The sequence below is a fragment of the Apus apus genome, chromosome 20, assembly GCF_020740795.1.
Source record: "Apus apus isolate bApuApu2 chromosome 20, bApuApu2.pri.cur, whole genome shotgun sequence".
Lineage (NCBI taxonomy): Eukaryota > Metazoa > Chordata > Aves > Apodiformes > Apodidae > Apus > Apus apus.
In genome coordinates, this window is record NC_067301.1 from 1909766 (window position 1) to 1929922 (window position 20157).

At 37.4% G+C, this 20157-nt stretch overlaps 1 protein-coding gene across 8 annotated transcripts in view; it reads right to left on the reverse strand.

Annotated features, from left to right (window-relative positions):
- PRKCZ (protein kinase C zeta) overlaps positions 1–20157 on the reverse strand; it is a 57540-nt gene that overhangs the window by 21730 nt on the left and 15653 nt on the right. For 7 of the 8 annotated variants that reach the window (XR_007891348.1, XM_051637261.1, XM_051637259.1 and 4 more), the window contains 5 exons: positions 19888–19977; positions 19438–19488; positions 4396–4481; positions 1550–1681; positions 349–430 (listed from right to left, as the gene is read on the reverse strand). Coding sequence is in view for 7 of the 8 variants with exons in the window: in XM_051637261.1 (XP_051493221.1) it covers positions 349–430; positions 1550–1681; positions 4396–4481; positions 19438–19488; positions 19888–19977 (441 nt within the window). In the remaining variant the exon portion in view is untranslated. Of the gene's footprint in view, positions 1–348; positions 431–1549; positions 1682–4395; positions 4482–14922; positions 15037–19437; positions 19489–19887; positions 19978–20157 lie in introns of those variants that run through there. The other variant, XM_051637264.1, reaches the window with a different exon arrangement.

Below are 20157 nucleotides of genomic sequence, written 5' to 3' on the forward strand. Positions count from 1 at the left end.
CAAATTACACAAAATTAAGGAAAACCTGAAGTCTGAGGGCACGTTTCTATTAGCATCATAGTTTGGATCTGAAGAGCAGTGCTTTTTTGTTTGTTTTAAAAAGTAAATCTCTTGTTGCCAATTATTCCATGCTTAACTTCACATTCTGGAATGGTTTTAGAGCATATGAATCTAGGATGAAACAGAACCAGCTGATATGCTTCAGAAGTACATTTATCGTAACAGAGTCCCTCAGGAGCATTCAGTTCATAGGACTAAACTAGAGCTAATCCAAAATAAACTTAAAAAAAACAGAACAGGGCCTCCAAAAGGAGAAACACATGAATTCCAACTTAAGAAAGTACTCACTTCCATCAGTTTCTTCTGAAGGGAGGTCAACTTCATCGTTTTTATCATCTAACTGAGGTTCCTGGGAAGGCATGACCGAATCCTTGCAAAATACGTAAGTTACATAGGAAAAAAAAGGTTGGTTTATGCAGTCTCTTCTAAATGAGTATGGCTTGCCATATAACTACAACACAATAAGAACCTTACATTATCTTCCAGAATGAAAACTGGATTTTGTAGAAAGTATTTCCAAATATTGACATTTTGCAATGAATTATAAAACCAGCTGACCAACAGCCTATGAACTTTAACTGGTTTCTGCAACTACAACAGATGTTTAGCTGTCTTCTAAATGTAAGAGTAGGATATTTTATTGCAAAGTTCAACCTTAATTCTATTTAAGACTTCTAAGTCTGTTTCACATGGAACTGCAACAAAGTAAACACTCCAGCACTACATTACACATTAAATTTAGAACTCTGGTATATTCCTTTCCTCTTTTAAATACAGGAATTGTTACTCATTGTAAAAGGATATTGCATACATTGGTTAAGATCACAACACCAAATAGTTTTATAATACATTTGGATCTTAGTCTCCTTCACAACTCAGAATGAGACATGTAAGACTATTCCTGTAGGTCTGTGCATACATAAATTGGCAAAGAATCCAGTAATGTCAAAGTAAGTCATATGCAACACCAAAACAGAACAATAATGGCTGAAGTTTTGAGTTGGAGACAACATGATGCAACAACCAGTGAGATACTGGTAATGCCTGTGATGAGTATGGCAAAGGGCTAAAATTCAGGGATACAGATCAATGTTTAAAGCCTAAGAACTACACTAGAGTTGCCACTGGAATATATGAAGGGAACAGAGAGGATGAGAACAGTACTGGAAAAATTGAGATGGCAAGAACATGAAGGCAACAAGCCCTTTTGCAAGTAGTAGTGCTACAACCACACAAGTAAAACACAATGCTTGTACTGGAGAAGTCAAACTCAAGCTTCCTCACACTTAAATTATAAGTTTTCTTTCCTCACTTTAGTCTCTACCACTCAAAATCCAAAAGCTTGTCCTCCACAGACAGCTCAGAAGCTGCAAACCAACCACCACCATTACAAATCTACAACCAGGCACAGCACTTAATGACTTGGGAGGCACAGCTACAAACAGCAACACAGGACAAGGAAACAACTTCATACACAACACAAACTTACCATATGCCTTTTGCAGGTCAGTGGAACCAGTATATGACAGCGTTTATGGACCAACAACTTGCAGTTGATACACTTGTAGCCTTGCCTTCCGAGACCCCATATCCTTTCACTGCACTGGCCGCAATACGCTCTCTAGAAGCCAGAAAGCACATCATCAATTCAGTTATCAGGCCCCTCCTGCAGGTAAGCAGTTATCTAGCAGCAAGAATTCACCCTACAAGAACCCACCCTAGTCACCTCCTAACAGATATTCAATAATAATTCTTTGAGAATATCCAGGGTTTCCTGAGCAGCAGAAGGCTGCACTTCATAATTCAGCTAAATGCAGTACTTCTAAGATGAATGTTAAGAAAACAAGTGCCTGAAGCATACGGAACACATCACAGCCTAATGGTAGCAAACCACTCTTAGACAATAAGGACATTTCAATTTCAGGTTCCGACACAGGTTAACCAAACAAAACTGGCAGGAATTTGTACTACACAATTACACGTAAAAAGCATCCAAACTGACTGCTCTGGAGAACACTGATACAAAATGTTGCAGAAGACAGGTTAAAGCATGAAGAGTGTTCTACATCTGTACCTATAAGCTTTAGCAGTGGGAGGTATCAGTAGAAAACTGGCATAATTAAAACTCTTACCCATCAAGCCTGGTGCAAAACCTCTATTGGTTGCACAATTTCCTATCACAAATATATGGCCTTTTTTATACATGCAAGAAAATGGCATCTGAAGAAATTACACCCAAATGAGAGCAAATTAAGAAACCAGACATCCTACTGCTGACTTGAACAGGGCTGGGCTTAAAATAGTTTTTCCAGTGTGTGTGTGTGTGCTGTGGTCATTTCATCCACTTTACTCAAAGTGCCAAGGAGGAATCCAAGATTCCTACATGCCAAACAGTTACCGAGCAGCAGCTGACACCCTGCACGGGTGCCAGGGGAAGAGTTACTCATTATTCCCTACCTGCAAATTTCCTTCAGCAATCACTGTAGGAGGCTGAGACTGCCTGTCACACTGCAAGCTGCACATGAAGCCCTGCACTCACCCCCCATTTCAGCCCTGGACAGAACTCTGCAACTGTCCCAAAGCCACAGAACAGTGAAAGTCTGTTCCACCCAGCAAACCAAGTGAGAGTGTGGTTATTCAGATCCTCAGACTAATGAATCACACAGGGTCCTGCCCAAAAGCCTTAAGCTACTAAAAATTCTTACTAGCAGTATTAGAATTTAAAAACATATATACATAAGAAAAACAGTCAAAGAAAGGATCATCAAAACACCCCAAACTATTTCTGTACTGACCTTCTTATATTTTAATTGTGGTGGAAAATAAAACTTAACTACACCCGATTCATCTGTACAGTCTGTCCTCCTTGTTCAGGAGAAACCCAGACTGCAAACCCAAAAAAAAAGCCTAGTAACAGAGGAAGCCTTGGACATCTATAGACACTTGTTTCAAAATTGCTGGTCCAGCAGACTTCCTTCAGTATCCTTGTATAGGCTTAGCAACAGTAATATTAAGACTAAATAAAATGTCTTAGGCCCTGGAAATGAGAAAGAAAATGATCTTGTTTACTTCAGTCAGAAGCAGGGAAGCAAGGAAAAAAAAAAAGGACACAGGGTCAGCTCCCAAATTGACAAGTATTATAAGGTTATATTGAAAAAGGAATTAGTTCATAAGGTCTTAAACATCCAGCCAACATTAAAATTTGGTATCAAATTCAGTAATACGCATATGAACTTAAAGTGTCAACTTTATTACTAACTTCAGTCGGATGTTGTTTGTGTTCTGGCTTTATGCAATTTCATTTGGACAGTTTTAACAAAGTAATCTTGCTTAGGATTGTTGACAAACAGGCATGCTAATGAGGTTTCAAAGTCATTATGTGTATATTCACTATTTGCCTAATTTCAATTAACCCATAATTATCTAGCATTACACATTATTAATGTGGCAGGTGGGCATTCACAGTCTTTCAAAGGAATGTTTTATGTAGAAAATAAGCACAAGAAATGTATGTTTCATACTATAAATTAAAAAATGAGTTGGTACACCATATTGTACAATGTTGTAATTCATATATATTCTACATTTCACATGTCCAGTGATAAGATACTGAGTTTTAAGGGGTTTTTCCTCTTTTCAATGCAGTTTTGGGTTGGGAGTATTAAAAAAAAAGTTAATTTAATTTTAAAAAATGTTACTGCTGAACCAAAAAGTCAACTCACCTCCCTGTACTCAGCTTTGTATGGAATCCCCCAAGGTGTACATTTGTATTTGTGCTGCAATACCTGGCATAATGGGATAAGTGAAGGAGGAGCCTCAGCCTTAAAGCTACATTCACTTACATGGATTAAGTCAGCTACTTAATACAGCTGTGCACTAGGTCAACATACCAGATATTTTTTTTCTTAATTAGATTATGCAATACTTCAGATTCAAAACAGATAAAGCTGACATCAAGGGCTCTAATCTGTACCAATGACACAAAGCACTGAAGGTAAAAGATTATGCTAACAAGCAAACAAAATCACACAGAGTGGAGAGGAGAAAAGCTGCTCTAAGTAGGCGTCACTTCAAACAGCCACAAACCCTGCTTTTCTAGACACTTTAAAAATAAATTATTTCCATTAATCATATATTAGTAACTCCACCCCGGATTCAAACACTTTCAAGTTTTTCTGATTCCATGACCTGAGTAACACCGCACAGACTGAGAAGTCACATAAATAAGCATCTTTTCATTTCTTTTCAACACTCACATACAGAAAAAGCACAGACTGAGAAAACAATTACCACAGAACATTACCAAACCCCAACATTTTCTGCAACAGTACTCACTCTGTTAAAACGTTTGGCTTGAAACAAATGCCCATTCACTCGGTACAGCTTCCTCCATCTTCTGGCTCCACGGCGGTAGATTGATTCTAAGAAAGAAATGAGAAAGATGTAAAGCAGCAGCATGGCAGCACAGCAACACCAGACACATCATGTTAAGGAAGTTACGCCTTACAACAACCTTGCTTTTCTAAATATCAACGCACAGCTCAAATCCCTGCTGATCTATTATTTTTGTCAGGCAGTGTTAGTGACAGCTCCTGCAGGATGTGCTTTCACCGCTGCCTCTCCCTTTCCTCCAGCCCTGTCTCTTTTTCCTCACATGATCATAATCTTGTTACAGCTCCTTGGCTGCTTGCTGCTCAAGCTCAGGTGAGAGGGACAGGCTGCTCAAGCAGCAGCTACCTCTGGTGAAATTACCACACTGATCTCACCATATTACCCTCACATGTGAGCACACAGAGGATGTTCAGTGCTAATAATGCTCTAGATGAGCAATATTGAAGATGTTACAAGTCCTGAGAGTGACATTATTTGACCTCATTTTTATCTTGCCATTAAAAGTTACCCCAAATACTTCTTCTGTTAGGGAAACACTTCAAGTTCATAATGTAATATTTAAAGTTAACAAGCATATTTTAGACAGTGAGACAAGTCTGACACACCTCCTTAAACATTTCCAGGAAAAGTATTCTACAGTGTTTTTACAGGTGCTATAATATCCTTTTACTTGAAAAAGAAATGTGAAAGAATAAAAGAACTTAGATATTATTTTAAAGCTATCTGCAGTAACACAGTATGTAAGATTTCCCAATAAAAAGTTTTAACTGCACACCTTTAAAAAAATGAATTATTTAAGCTACTTATAATGCAACTTAACACAGCTGGCAATTTCTACAAAATATATTCCATTTACTTTCAAGAGAAAAATTAATAAGTACAACATTTCATAGGGAAAGAAGAACTAAACAGCACAGGAAGTATAAATAACAATCTGAGAAGACAACAGCAAAAGATAAACTTTCATATAACTTTGTGGACATTGCACTACTGAATAAACTGAACAATTTGGAAAAAAAGCAACTCCTCAAGGAAGCTGTAAGACACCGACTAGCACAGAGGTGTATCACTTCATGTTTGACTTGAACAGCTTTCAAAATCTGCCCAATATAAACTTTTAAGCAAACAAAACACCCTGCTTTTCCCAAATGCAAAGAAAATTTAAATGAGAACCTAGCAAAACTATTGCAAAGTTTTTGCCTGAAAATATGTTAAAACACAAACATCAATGAAAAACTGTTCATCATTTGTAGGATCAATTTTTACGACAAGATAAAAAAACTTGAAGTATTTTTTCCAAAATAGCTAATTCATTCATTAGACAAAGCAACATATGGAGGCAACCTAATACATCTGTGTTCTGAACAGTAGCTTATCACTGACATGAGGAACATTAAGTGAATAAGTTAACAAGCAGCTTGTGCTGATGAAGTCTGTAAATAAAGGAGCAAGTCCCATCCCTAATTAATGATAAATATAAAATCAAAGTCAGTTTTATATCATACACTTGTGAAGTAACAGTCTAACAAAAGCTGAACTCAATATAGCATAGCTTTAAAAAGAAAAAAACCCTAAAACTTGCCACTAGGACTGCAAAGCCTTGCACTCCCATTCACCAGTACATGCTAGATGCCAACCAGCTGGTTGAAGAAAAGGTCCTGGTGGGCACCAAGTTGAACCCAAGGCAGCAACCATGTCCTGGGCTGCATCAGGAAGGACGTTGCCAGCAGGTAAGAGGAGGTGACCCTTCCCCCCTACCCAGCACTGGTGAGGCCACATCTGGAATATCGTGTCCAGTTCTGGGCTCCCCAGCCCAAGAGGGGAGCAATTTATTTTACAGTACACATCAGTTAACTCATTAAGGACTTTGAGTTAGCTGCTTGGAGGCTAAAGGAGGCATCACACCCCAAATTAAACAATGTAATCTTTCATCTCTGATGGATGATAAAGCATTTGCTTAAAAAAAAATAAATTCTATGTGTACAAGTTTGGAGGAAGACTCAATAAGGTATTTTGAGCTGCTAACAGGGGTAACAAATTTTTATTGGGGAACATAAATATAGATTCTAATTACAATAAAAGTATTGAACTTTATCTACTTCCAGAATTGCAAAACTGCAGGAGAAAAGAGTCTGCTTTTTAAGTTAAGATTATGTGGGAAATAATACTCAAACTGAATGCCTGAAACAAAATTAGCAAGCTGTCTCTCTGTAAAAAGCTGTGTGAAACGACTGACTGTTCCCGATGTGCAATTTTTCCCTCTGTTGTCCAGCTGTGCAACTACATCACTAACAGTAATGCACACTGAACCTTGTAAATATTTTAAATACTGTTTTTCCAAAGATATTCCCCTCAGGTTGTGGGTTTTTTCATCTTTTAAAAAAATACTGTAGAAAAAACTTCAGGAAAAAATGAAGTACACAAACATTTTAATGGTGATATAAATGGATGGGCCACTTGTCTGTTGTTCAGTGTTCATGCCAAACTATCTCCCCTGTAGAAGATACTCGCCCAACTCAATAGTGACTTCCTCAGAACTTGGTAGCAAGGATGTGAACCTTGCCTTTCAAAATGTAACTTGGTAGAATAGGAAGAAATAGAAGGCACAATTACTTTCAAATGACAACACACTTTCCCAGCACTAGAGAAGAAAAACAATCTAAAAGGCTCAACCTGCCCCCAAACCCAAAATACTATTTTCCATCTAAAAGTTTAGAAATGCCTGTATTTTCCAGAATATGTAAAACAAGATGAGTTGTCTGAAAAATGTGGTTTACACCAGTGAATGGCAGTAAGATACCCACAAAAGAATTATTTCCTCTCCATTTGGATGTAAAAATGCAATTCCAAAATCTGTGATCAAACTATAATGAAATCTTTTACTATAGTAAGCACAGAGGTAATTTGCTACTGCTGCAAATCACTTCTTAGAGATAAATGCAACTTGTTTACAGGCCAATTACATTGTCTGCCAGCTGGACACTATGAGAATGCCCAGTTTTTGTTTTGTTCTTTTAATGTTTTGCTGAGCAGACAAGTGAGCATTCTTTCAAAACCAACTCATGAATTACAAGTAGGAAATGGATATTGGTATTTCAGATAGACTGAACCAGAAAGATTAAGAGTAGTATGTATAAAGATGAGACACATTTTTGAAATTAAATTCCAAAAAACTTCGTTGTTTCACACATCTGGTACTTGATGTCTCAAATAGTTAAGTGGAAACAATGAAACTGCTTTCTGAAGCACATAAGACATACATTGTATGGGATGTTAACTGGCCCTTTTTATTATGAATAAGCTGCTATGTGTAATTGCCATTCCTTTTCAGAAAAGGAAGACAGTATATAGCAATACATAGGTATTAAGTGCTTTCACCTCTTCAGTTATTAATATAGCCAGAAGATAGAATTTTTTATTGAATCTAATTTAAAACTGATTAGCAGTTGGGTAACTGTATTGCCATCCTGCTTTCTTTTTCAACAGACACTAAAATTAACTACAAAGTCAGATTAACCTCTATGAAGCATGATTAAGAGAGCAATAACGACAAAGGAAGTGTACTACTTAGCATCAGCAGAGAACCAAAAAGGAAATAAAACTATTATCTTGTAGAACAGTAAGGAAATAAAACTATTATCTTGTAGAACAGTAACATTTACCCAGGGTATAGACAATATATTAAGTTGTCCTTAAAAGTTCCCTTTACTTGTGACCAGAGACTGATCAATCAGAAAAATATTGGGAAGGTACCTCAGAGACACCCAGTGTTGAAGACAAGGCATCCTACCAGAACAAGATAGTTACTTTAGCTAACAAACAGGAGATATTAAAGGATTTGACTTATTATCTCAAGCAAAAGGAAATAATCAACCCCTAGTTTAGAGAAAAAAAAAAGCATCTAAACATTTAGTAGCAAACAGTTTACAGAATCATTGTTGATAACTGTAATGGAAATGAAATCCTCCAATAATCCTGACAAACAAATTGGGAACTTGGCATATTTCTGGCAAACAAAAAAATAAAGAAATCTCACAATAAGATACAGTAAACCCCACACTTTTAATTGATCCAGAATGCCTAAACATCAAGTGTAAGAACTGTAATTGTTTTGGTTAGGCTGCTGAGTGCACTAAGTCCCATGGCTGGCAGACAGGCTGGGCACAGGAACAGAGTTACAACCTGAACCTCAGGCAAAACTGTCACCACCTTCAGCAAAGGCAGCTCAGTTTAACACACCTACACCACACTCAGCAATTGGTTTTTTTCCTCATTAAAGGCTGCTGTCCTCTGAGAGTCGAACAGCTGAATGCACTTGCAATGTTACCAAGATGGATAAATCTGGTATTAAAGTAGGGTAAGAGTGGTATTCTACCAGTCACCTGGTGGAGAAACTGGAGCAGGTTTGGGTGGTCTGTTTACTTTCATGCTAATTCTAGAACACCAACTATGAGGTCAACCATAGAATCTGAACCCTCTGGTTACTTGTGAGACTAAACATTTAATAACTCATCACTAAGAACTGTCAGTCCCTCCAGCCCAGAGTTTACTCATGTATTATTATACAGTCAAAGCAAAAATGTTTGTCAATTAAATGAAACCAAATCTGGTATTCATGCATCAAGACAGTTGTTTGCTGAACAGTGTTGATTTGCTTTAAATATACAGAGATACTTTGACCTGCATGTAGGGTCTAAGTTTTTATAATCCAAGATCAGAACTTGGGTTTTTGTGACATTTGTCAGATGTACTTGAAAATAACATGGCAAAGCACACAAAGAGTCAAGAAATCCTCACTGAATTCAGCTACTGGATGCTACTCCAGAAGAGAAGCTGTCCTGATGAGAACCTCTGTGCATGTCCGTGATCACAACCTGCTGCACGTCCTCCTTGCCATCTCCTGCTGACATGCGAGGCTGTCCCAAACACAGGATGAAGTGATGTTGTATTTGTTGCTTTAATTTGAAAGAGCATGTTATGAAAAGGGATGGAAGACAATTGGTGGTAGATCCATACTTCTGAGGGTGATGAACATTTTGTTTAGGAAAGGAAGAGCACTCAAGTTTTCCCTCCTCTAATCTGCCTCCTATGCAATGTTAAACTAAACCCTTTCATGATGTGCAGTTGACTTCTCTTTTTACAAATCCATAGTGGTGACATGCACCACAAAACCAAGCTCTGCACTGCATTGTTAATAGAGGTCCAAAAGACTTCTTCTGATGACTGCATTATATATTCCACCAAAATAAAAGTCAGCCTTATTAAAATATTTACTATAATGAAAGCTGAATTTAATATTCTCTTAACAGGAATTAAGATCTGTGTTTAAATGTTTTTAATCAAGTTGAAAGAGTACTGAACCAGTACTTAATTATTTCTTTAATTTACCTCAGTACTGAAGTAGACCAAAAATGAAATTCTGAATACTGAAGCAATCTGCAGCTAAGTTCAGCAGATGAAGCATTTCTTTAGCATTAAACTCCACTTACACAACAGTGACCCCTGAGCAGTATTCTACCCACCTAAGAAACTGGTACCTTTATTTAGGCATATTTTTATTCACACATGGCTCATTTTTCACATTTACTCATTTTACAGCTTCAACTAAAGCTCCATAATTTGTATTTAGCAAGTACTTAATGCAACAAAGCCCAGATTACTGAAGCAGAACACATTCATCTTTTCCAGTCTACATCTGCATCCACTTTGCAGGCCATTTTTAAAGTAAATAAACTTCTATGTGTGGGTACAGACACGAAGCACTACTTTCCTGGTAACAGAAAGCCTGTCTTCTGTACAATCTTGAATTAATGAAGGTGGCAAACATTTTCTAGAAAAAGTTAATCCTTTGACTATGTGTATTTCATACCTATTGGTAGCTGAAAAGGGTGAGAATTTGGGGTTTTTTTCTGTGACTGAGCTGGACAGCAATCAGAAGGAACTGAATCCAGCTTCCTGAAGTCAAAACTTTGTCAGATCAAACTCTCACCTGGTCTCATTTTTTTTTAATCTTAAATGACAAGTTAACATAACTCAAAAAGGTTGGAGGAGAAACAAAGAAGCTAACTACTGACAAACCCCTTGACAACATTATAGAAGACTTCATTTTAAGAGCCCTGCCTCTTGTAGGGGGAACTGTTAACTGATTTCACTTAATCCAGTCATACATGATTTTAAAATAAACTGTAGCTATTTTATCCGTTGCATTTTTCTAAGTTGAAGTCCTTATCTTGTTCTCCTTGCTCTTCCCAGGCTGTGGCCTGTCCTGTACACCTGATTTTCCCCCTATTTCAGTTACCTGTGCAATTCTATTGGTATTTCAAACTGCTATTGAACATGAAGCTGATGATCACAAAACTACCAAAAATTTGCAGAACCTGTGTTTGGAAAGAAATTTAAATTAGAATTAGCTAAAATACCCCAACTTAAGCAATCCATTTACCATAAGCTGGTCATGCCTACTTCTCATGAAAAGCATGGAGTTCCTGTCTTTCAGATTGTTACCATTTGTATTAAATTGATATTATTTCTTCAGTATTTTCCAGTGCATATCAAATCACCTGATTTGCTCTCAAGTAGAAGGCATCAACACCTATTTATGTGATTACATCACCACTGAAAATACAAAACTGTCAAAAAAAAAAACAGCTGCTATTAAAAATGGGGTTTACATTTATTTCAAATTCAGAAAGCTTTTAAAAGGTGGCCTTCACAATGCCCTTGAAAGCATTATTTGGTTCCTACAGTCTCACTGTTAGGACACACTTACTGAGTCAAGCCCTTTTCCATCACAGCATGGTTCCATTACTCCAGCTCAAGGTCCAAACAGTTCCATTTCCCTTCCAAACTCAGTTCAGCTATTGATTCATAAAGATATACTTTATCTTTGCTAAGAAATCAGACTCTCGAGTGTATTGCTCTGAATTCTTTCCAATTTAATCAGTCATCTGCTAATATTACACCCAGAGAAGCATGCAATGCTTCAGAATGGCTGAGGACATATTACCCTGCAGCAGAACCAGCTCTCCAGATGTATCACTTTTCAGTCTGACTTATTTTGACACATCAGTACTCCACAGCACCTTATTCTGCTTTGGATTAAGGAGGAAAGCAAGCTGTAACAAAGTGCACACAATGTTCGTTCTTCTTACATGACAATTTGAGTTCTGTGAATTACACTCCATTTTAATATTTCAATAAATAAAACTAATCTGAGAGATTCTCCCACTTCTACTCCTTCTGAGCTTCCTCATACACTATATGGCTACAGCATTTATATATTTCACACGTATAACACAGGTAGAGTTTGCAGCAATATAAACTATCACTAAACTTACTGTTTAGTGACAGTAGCTAAATAGAAAAAACACTCAATAGCTTCAGGAGTTACTCATCATACCTATTATATTCTGGATTAAATGCTTATTCACTAATTCTCATACCAAACTAATTAAGTCTTCCAGCTTAGTTAATTCTCCTATGATGACGAGAATTATTGTTTCCCAAGAAAGTAGCTTTTCATCCTACAGTTCCTCATCTGTGTGGGGAAATAAACCTACTTATGGTGCAGTCTTATGTACCTGGTCTGTTAATACAGAGCTGTAGTGCTCAGCATGTTACAGCAAGCATGTTTAAATCTTTCAAACTAATGATGGTATTTCTCTTTCAGCTTTTAAGAAGGGGGCTTTCAACTCAAGGAAGATCATTAGAGCAGATCTGCAAAGTTTACACACTGCTTCCCACCCAAAACCTTTTTGATTTCTACTGTGCTCTTCATTATCTACGTATAATGAGATATGCTGTGTAAAATCATGTTATGATAGCTATTCCTTCTATCAAGTTTAAAGAAGCATTGAGATAGCTTGTACTGCTGTTGTTAAAAATAATGATTGCATCTTGAAATTAATTATTTCTAATCCCAGACGTATGCTTTCAGGCTCTACAATATCAGTTCCATCACTGCCTGCCTGAGGTTTTTCTTCCTTTGCAATCTTTATGGGTAAGAATAGTTTTTATCTGAGTTGACAATCTGAAGAGCAGGGAGTCCTGTGCTGGTTTCAGGGCATCTCTACCTGCTTTACTGAAGAACACAGGAGATAAACTAAACTATCAGAAGCCGCATATAACAGCATTATTACTATTGTAATTATGAGCGTGTTACTGTAAAAGTAAGTAGGACCACACTAAAACCTTGAAGTTTTGCCTTCACATAGTTTCTTTTGAAGCCTTTCCCCAGCTAATAATTCAAGGACAAGCACTTAGAGATGCAGAAGAATTACTAACAGAAGTTCAGAATTACAAACAAGGTGCTTTCTAGTCAATATTGAGAATCTGTTTTTTATTTCTCCACTACCCAAGTCACTACCTTCCCCCTGTGGTTTAAGGACAGAACTGCACAGTCTGCTCAACACTTAACCCTTGCAGTGACAGGGATGATTAGGACTCTAATGTCTCTTCTGAAAACCACCCTTTCAGCGTGCCTGAAGTTAACTGCTTTTTACCTTCAGCAGATTCAGTGGGTAGCTACCTGCTATCACTACTTACTCTTACAAGGCTCCACTTCTGAAATTCTCTCCATTTCAAGTTAGCAGCACCTGAAATGTCTCTCAAAATCTGTTTTTCCACACAGCAACTCAAAAATCCAAGAGAAATGTTGAAGAGCCCATTTACCTGCCCTGCAGGCCTCTGTTGCTGTTTCTGTGGCTCAGTTCAACATTAAGTCATAGCTTGCATAGAGCAACTCATTTTAAAAAGTATTACACAGAACCCAAGTGTAATAATATATCATTAACCTTGACCACACCATTTCAGAGGTTACACATTAAATAGCTCTTCCAAGCTATTGAAACAGACAGGCCTAAGGTTACAGGTTCACATCCACCAATGCCAACAAGTAACACAAAAAGCTTCATCACCTTCTTGCCAATTTAGTTACCTAAAAATGCCTGTATATCCAAAGGGGCTTTACCAACTTTTGAGACTTGTACAGATTGGACAGGGAGATGGAGCTAGACATTACGTTCAAGAGAAGTTTTCTAAAACCAGGTTACATCATTCCTGCCTGATAATACTCCATTCTGAGCAATAGCTAGGAGGGGGGAGTGGAATAAACAAAAACAAACCACAGGCCATTTGTTATAACACCTTAAAACTAGCTCAAGTACACCTTACTCCATCGTATTTTTAGTTTATAGTTTACAAGCATCTGCTAAGACATGCAGTATCTTAAAGTAGGGGAAGATATTTAAACCCCACAATCAGATGTTTGCTCTATAATTTCATACCCCAGTTATCAAAAGTAAGGCCTATCTCTTTATTCTTTACCGGGTGTTTCATAGCTAAGAATAATGGAATTATTTTAGAATTAAAAGAATCATAAGCAAAATAGACATATAACTACAATTCTGTTTTCAGTAACTTGCTCAATCTAGATGCATTTTTACCAAATATGCCACGTATGAAAAAAACACAGTACACAGTTAAAACAGATGAAGAGATTTCAGGTATTCTTGAGAAACTATGACACAGCTATTTTCAATTCCTAAGCAACAATCTCTCACACTACAAATAGTACAATTTTTTTCTCTGTCAGTTCAATTACTAAAAACCAGGAGAGGGTTACTAGCAGTTTCAAAATTGCCTAATTATCCAGTGCAATCCCATCTATGTCTTTAGAATAGTCTCTCCGGTCGCAATAGTTCCTTTCTTCGTTGGGGGATGAAATTGGTTCACGTGCTCTGAATAACCTAATCACTGCTGCCAATACAGCAACAAATGAAGGGAAAAACCTGCCTTATGAGCTAGAAAAATATTTACAGGCCACACCACTGTAGCAAGAAGCCTTTTAGAGCTGTTTTGTAATATCAGGCAGAACATAAAGTAAAAGAAAATATCTATACCTACAACAGCTCACAACAATAATTAGGTTAGTAAGATACCTTTACTCAATCCTAAAATTGGAAAAAAAAAGAAGACCAAACACCTAATGCTAAAATACTGAGCAGATAAACAAAGAGCATAAGAGACATCCACAACAGTGTAATCACTGCCAAAAAATAAGGCAGCAAAATCAGCCAGAAACATTAGCAAATATTTGTATGTCATATGAATACCATAAGTACTTATACATTAAAAATGTATTCACTCTTATGAAATTTTATCCTATTTAATGAAGCCAACAGTAAAACCCTAACATTTGTTAGCACTGGCTACCCAAATCCAAGACAAATTTTAACATTAAATACACACCTATTTGTTCAGATGTAAAAATGCTCAAGTGAACTAGCACAGTTTATTCTGACCATATTAGAAACTAAGCAAACCTTAATTCAAAACAAGCATTTCACAATTTAAAAGCATCTACCTAAGACAATCCAAACACAATTCAACAAAAAGGCCTTAGAAAATGATGCTTCTAAATAGTTAATCTTTACATCAGCATGTTAGAATAAACAGGCCCTGAGCACATACCGTCAGGGGTTTTTGGATACATTTCCTTCATTAATCTCCCTTATTAGCAGCAGCAGCATCACTCACTCTTCTGCTCCTTTCCTCCTAAAATACATCCCCCAAGAGTCCTTTCAATGCAATTTTATCAGCATTTCTGAGAGGTCTCTCAGCCACATCCCTACGCACAGAGGCAGCAGGAATCTCTGCATTTGTAACAATCTATGGCTGCAAAGGAGGGTGGCAGGCAAAGCAACTGTATCATAACCAAAATGCTGAGTTCTATTATCTGCTGCACCACACGCACACACACACTGCATCAACGGCCTCAATTCATAACAGCAATTACAGTGATGATACAGAAAAAGCATGCATTACTCACTGGGTTTTATTCTTTAGCTTCTTCAGCATGTAATTCTTTACGCTTTACAAGGTAGTAGGTATGAAATGAAACATTTTCCCTTTATTCCACTGATGCTGCTGTTTGAATACCATTAGATACCAAGGACAATAGGCAGGATCAGCTCGAACATTAAGAGCAAATATTTAATGGAAGACTGGTTACCCCCGTCTCTCCCTTTCACATCTCTGCCTCATGTATCCAGGCACGGGTGGTACTGGCTCCCTTGAGAGGCTGTAGCCAGCAGCTGAGGCACAAACTAAAACATGGCATGGATGTCAAGGAGCTGATGTCACACAAACAAGTATTTCTCTGATAAAACCAGCCATTCCATTAGGCAAGTCCTACAAATCGATAGGAATTGTTCAGCCCAACGTGCTCCGTTACACAATGCACTGCAGCCCTGGGGGGGGGGGGGAACCAGTTCAGGATCTGTCTGTGTAAATAACCAGGGAATATAACAACTAAGTTAGAACACTGCCCAGCAGGCACCAGGCTCTGTACCAGGGCATCAGCAGGGCTGCTGCTCACAAGCACAGATGAGAAAAATACACAGCTACACCTTTTGGAAACAACCTTCCCTAACAGCAATTCCAAAACAATATCTGATCTACTGAAAAAGTAAAAATATTTTTAAATACAAAAGATCGGCCTAAAAGTCTGCCATCTTTATCAGGGAACATCATGATAAAGTCTCCAAGGCTCCAGGCCAGCAGATGACAGGATACACCTCTGATAGGTCACTTTCAGTATCTGGGATGAGATGCCAAATGTGTTAGAAATCCAGCCCTGACTGTGAGATGGGGTAACTCTGCTTGAAGGTAAAAGATACCCACAAGGTTTCTACAACAGCAGCCAGTCATTTATAGTGGGAGCTCTAAGTGCAACAAATCAGGAACAAAATAACACAGAGACAACAGAAGTTCAGATGCTGAAGATTCTGCGAAGTCTACCTTGCAAAAAACACCACCTCAAGATAAGGTGGGTGCTTCAAGCACAAAAAGAACTTTTCTTAAGGACTGCAATTTTAAATATTAATCACATGGTTTATTCCAGTAATGGATTACATGCATTTATTTCAAGCTTTGCTGGCAATACAATCTCAAAATTGTATCCATTCCATGAAGGTCCAGGACAGCTAGCAATTGTATACCAGATTTCAACATAAATGCAAACTATAACAGGCAATAATATGCATTTCTGCACTCTTCTTCCAAAGAATTATTATTTTGGGGGAACTAGAAAGAAAAACTACTACAGAAATGCACTGCAAAACCTTTGCAATTCAGAAGATCACATACTATTAGAAATAGTCACTCCATCAGCTCACATGAACAAACAAGTCTGAGCAATATATTGCAAAGGCAATTATCTAGCTATTCAATACTTCTGTTTAAAAACTCCATTTTGGGCTGTCTACAGTTCTCTAACAAACTAGAATTCCACACTTAGAGATTGCTAATTTAAATAGAGACCCATTTTGGACAGAGTTAACTGTTTATTTGTCTCTGGAAATAACTTAAGGCAAACTCAGAAGCTCATTTATAGTGCAAACATGATGCTCTTCATGTAAACATTCTCATTTTTTAAAAGGATTTATATGAATGTAACAACAATGATAAAGCCACATAAAACAATAACTGGAAATGTACTAAATATTTTCTGAACAAAGGACAGTATTTTAGTCCTGTCAAAATAAATAGTCTATTTAAAGAAACCTTATCACCCCTTTCCAATAACATTTCCATACAGTCTAAGGGCAATGCAGGTATTTGCTGTATGCCTATGTTAATAAGCAATTAGCTTGTGCTAGATTAGCACCAAAACAATTTGAAAATAGTTACAAATAGGCCCGAACACCACATTTCCAGGAAGGCCCCATGTATGCAAAGAGACAATATACATTTAATTCACTGAATTACAAGCAACTTGTGCACTAATCACTAACAGAGCATGTCCTACTAAACAGGCTTTTTAAGCAAAGTATGATCCAACATGACCTGCAAAACCATGTAGGGAGGAATACCCTACAGACAGAATAACCAGGTCATCTGAGCCACATTAAGCTGTGAGCTTCTGCAGCTCATCTCATGGTTTGAGATAACTAAAACACCCAACAAATTAACACACAACTTCTGTACAAAAATAGCTAGAATTTAATGAGATCATTAAATTGTAGTGAACTTTTATGTCACGCTATTTGCAGAGCAGTCTTTTCTCTCCTCCAGTTATTGTACTTTCCTTCACAGTATTTTGCAGTAGTTTGTGTTGTGTTTTCACAAATAAGGGCAAATAATTCTATATGGGACTAGCACCAGTCTCAGTTGGTGCAAGACAAGTATTTCCTCCTTTCCTCTTTAACCAGTCACAGGGAATGGAAGCAGAGCTGGAGTCAGCTGGTTCTTTCAGTTCCTATATTGAAAAGCAGTTTGGCACAAACACCCATACGAGTTCACTCCCTACAATGTCATTCAACAATTTAGAAGATAGAAGAAGAAAACAAAACAGTTTTCAGCATGTTGTGAAATAGCCCCAAGTCCCATAGTGATGGGAGGCTTGGCTGTTCTGCTTTATCTGCGGAAGTAAAGGTGCGGAGTGACCCCAAGGTTAGAAACTGAAATACAAATCAACCATTCCTTCTTCAGGGAAACAGCTACTTCACAGAACACTGAGGACTTAGGATGGAATATTAAGATTTATATTTACTCTTGGCAGATGACAAGCACTCCAAGGCTAGCTAATCCCCAAATGCATCATCACTCTCTTCTACTGCAACTCTCACAAAAGCCATAGGCACACAAGACACTGAACTACCCAAATATCCAAAAAGCACCATTACCAAAATAAGATTTGGGAAAAGTCACAAGATCCAGGTAAAACCAGAACTGTTACTGTTGCTAACAATATTTTCTGTAGCTACAGAAGTTCATTTTTTGCCTGCTGATACAAACCAAACACCTTTCCAGGGAAGAGTTTAGGACATAACGCCTTCTATACCTCAGGCCCCAGAATAAAGCTCTGCTCCTTGTATGCAATCCACATCAAGAACGTGTTTAAACCTACAGAACCAAGACCACTCTGTACTGAATGATCATGAAAATTGAGCCTAAAAATATTTTCCCATAAACATTTTTAACCTTTCAATCTAACCTGCAAGGTGACAGCACAGTAAAACCCACACATTTTCAATATAAAATACAACTACTCAGTCTTCACTTTGAATCTTAGCTTATGAAAAAAAAGAAGTACAGAAAATCAGTCTCATTTGCTTGTACATTCAGTAGAAGCACTGTACATTGCGTGACATAATAAAACGGACTGGTTGCCCATTTCCTTGTGGAAAATTCAGCAAAATTAGTAAGAATCCCACATGTTTAGCCAGTGTAGATCCTAATCAAATAAGCAGTCCTCTAGTAGTATGCATATTTATTTTTATCAGCCTTTTATCTGCTTTTGTACCTTCCAAAGAGCAAAGGTCCTTCAATTCTTCAGTCAGCTTTTACTCATACTACTGTGACTAACCAAGCATCATCTGGCAATTCTGTCACCTTATTATTCACATTCCTTTCCTTAACATTTACAGAGATACCAGCTAATGTACTGATGACAACTCTCCATAACGAAGAGTGTCTATGCAGCTATTTAACCCTTTTACCCCTGTGCACTTTAAGTTACTGAAACATAGGTAAACCTTATCAATCACGTATGCTTCTTCTGGAGACTTATCTACCTTTCATGGGATTTTTTTGTTAGAGAATAATAACCTTTTAATTAAAAAAAAAAAGCTGTATCTCCCTCTTCTTCAGTATATCACTTCTTTTCCCTAAAAGTTCAGAAACCAGAAGCACCACAAAAGCCAAGGACCACATTAAAGTATGTATCCAAAATCCCAACCTCTTTTCCTCAAAGTATATCAACTACTGGAAACCAGTTTTAATCCTCAGAAACTTCAAAACAGTCCTGCAGTGTTGTTATACAATTTCTTTGTTGATAAAACATCTAACATTTTACATTCCATTTAGAAGCCACAAAACAGATATAAACGTACGTAGAATTAGCTTATGAAAGTGTTCCTATATACTTCTTTTCCATGAGACTGAAAACATTAAGCCAAGATTTGGTAACATTTTGGTACTCACTGTCTTCTCCTGGACAAGGCATGCCGGGTTTCTCTGGAGTACTTGGGAAAACTAAAACAGAAATATTCAATTTTTAAGAGAAGAGATTTTCAGTAGTACTTTTCCCACCATTCATGAATATATTTACATAAAGACAATTTCCAGACGCCTTTAAATAACTACATGAGAGAAAGAACAAATCAAAATTTGGGTCCCTACTGGCAAGATCCTATCGTGGACTGTGGCACTAACAAATCTGTGCTGCTTAGAACATGAAGCTCCCTCAAAAGTGGTTTCAGTTTGGGCTCCACCCCCAAGAGAACTCTTCCTTCTTGCAACATCAAACTTGGGAGCACCAATTACATAAAGGATGTTACTTGACAGGCAACAAGGTTGTTCCATTCTCACATTTAAGCAGTTGTTAGGATTATCAACAAATGCCTATAGGTTCTTGAACTGTGCAATACTTGCCATGAATAATGAGCCCTTCATCTCTGTTTTGACAATACAAACGAAAAGCTTCTTCCAGCTCCATCTGAGATGAGATGGTACACGGGTCACCTAGCAAAAAAAAAAAATACAACAGTACAGTTATGACTGAAAAATCCAGTGGAGAATTTCAATTCAGCAGTAAGAAATGTACCAGCCTCCAGAATTGCTTTCTTTCAGCCATTTGATATTAAGCTAACATTTTCAAAACCAAAATATACAAATACCATTTGTTTTCCTTCTGATTTTATC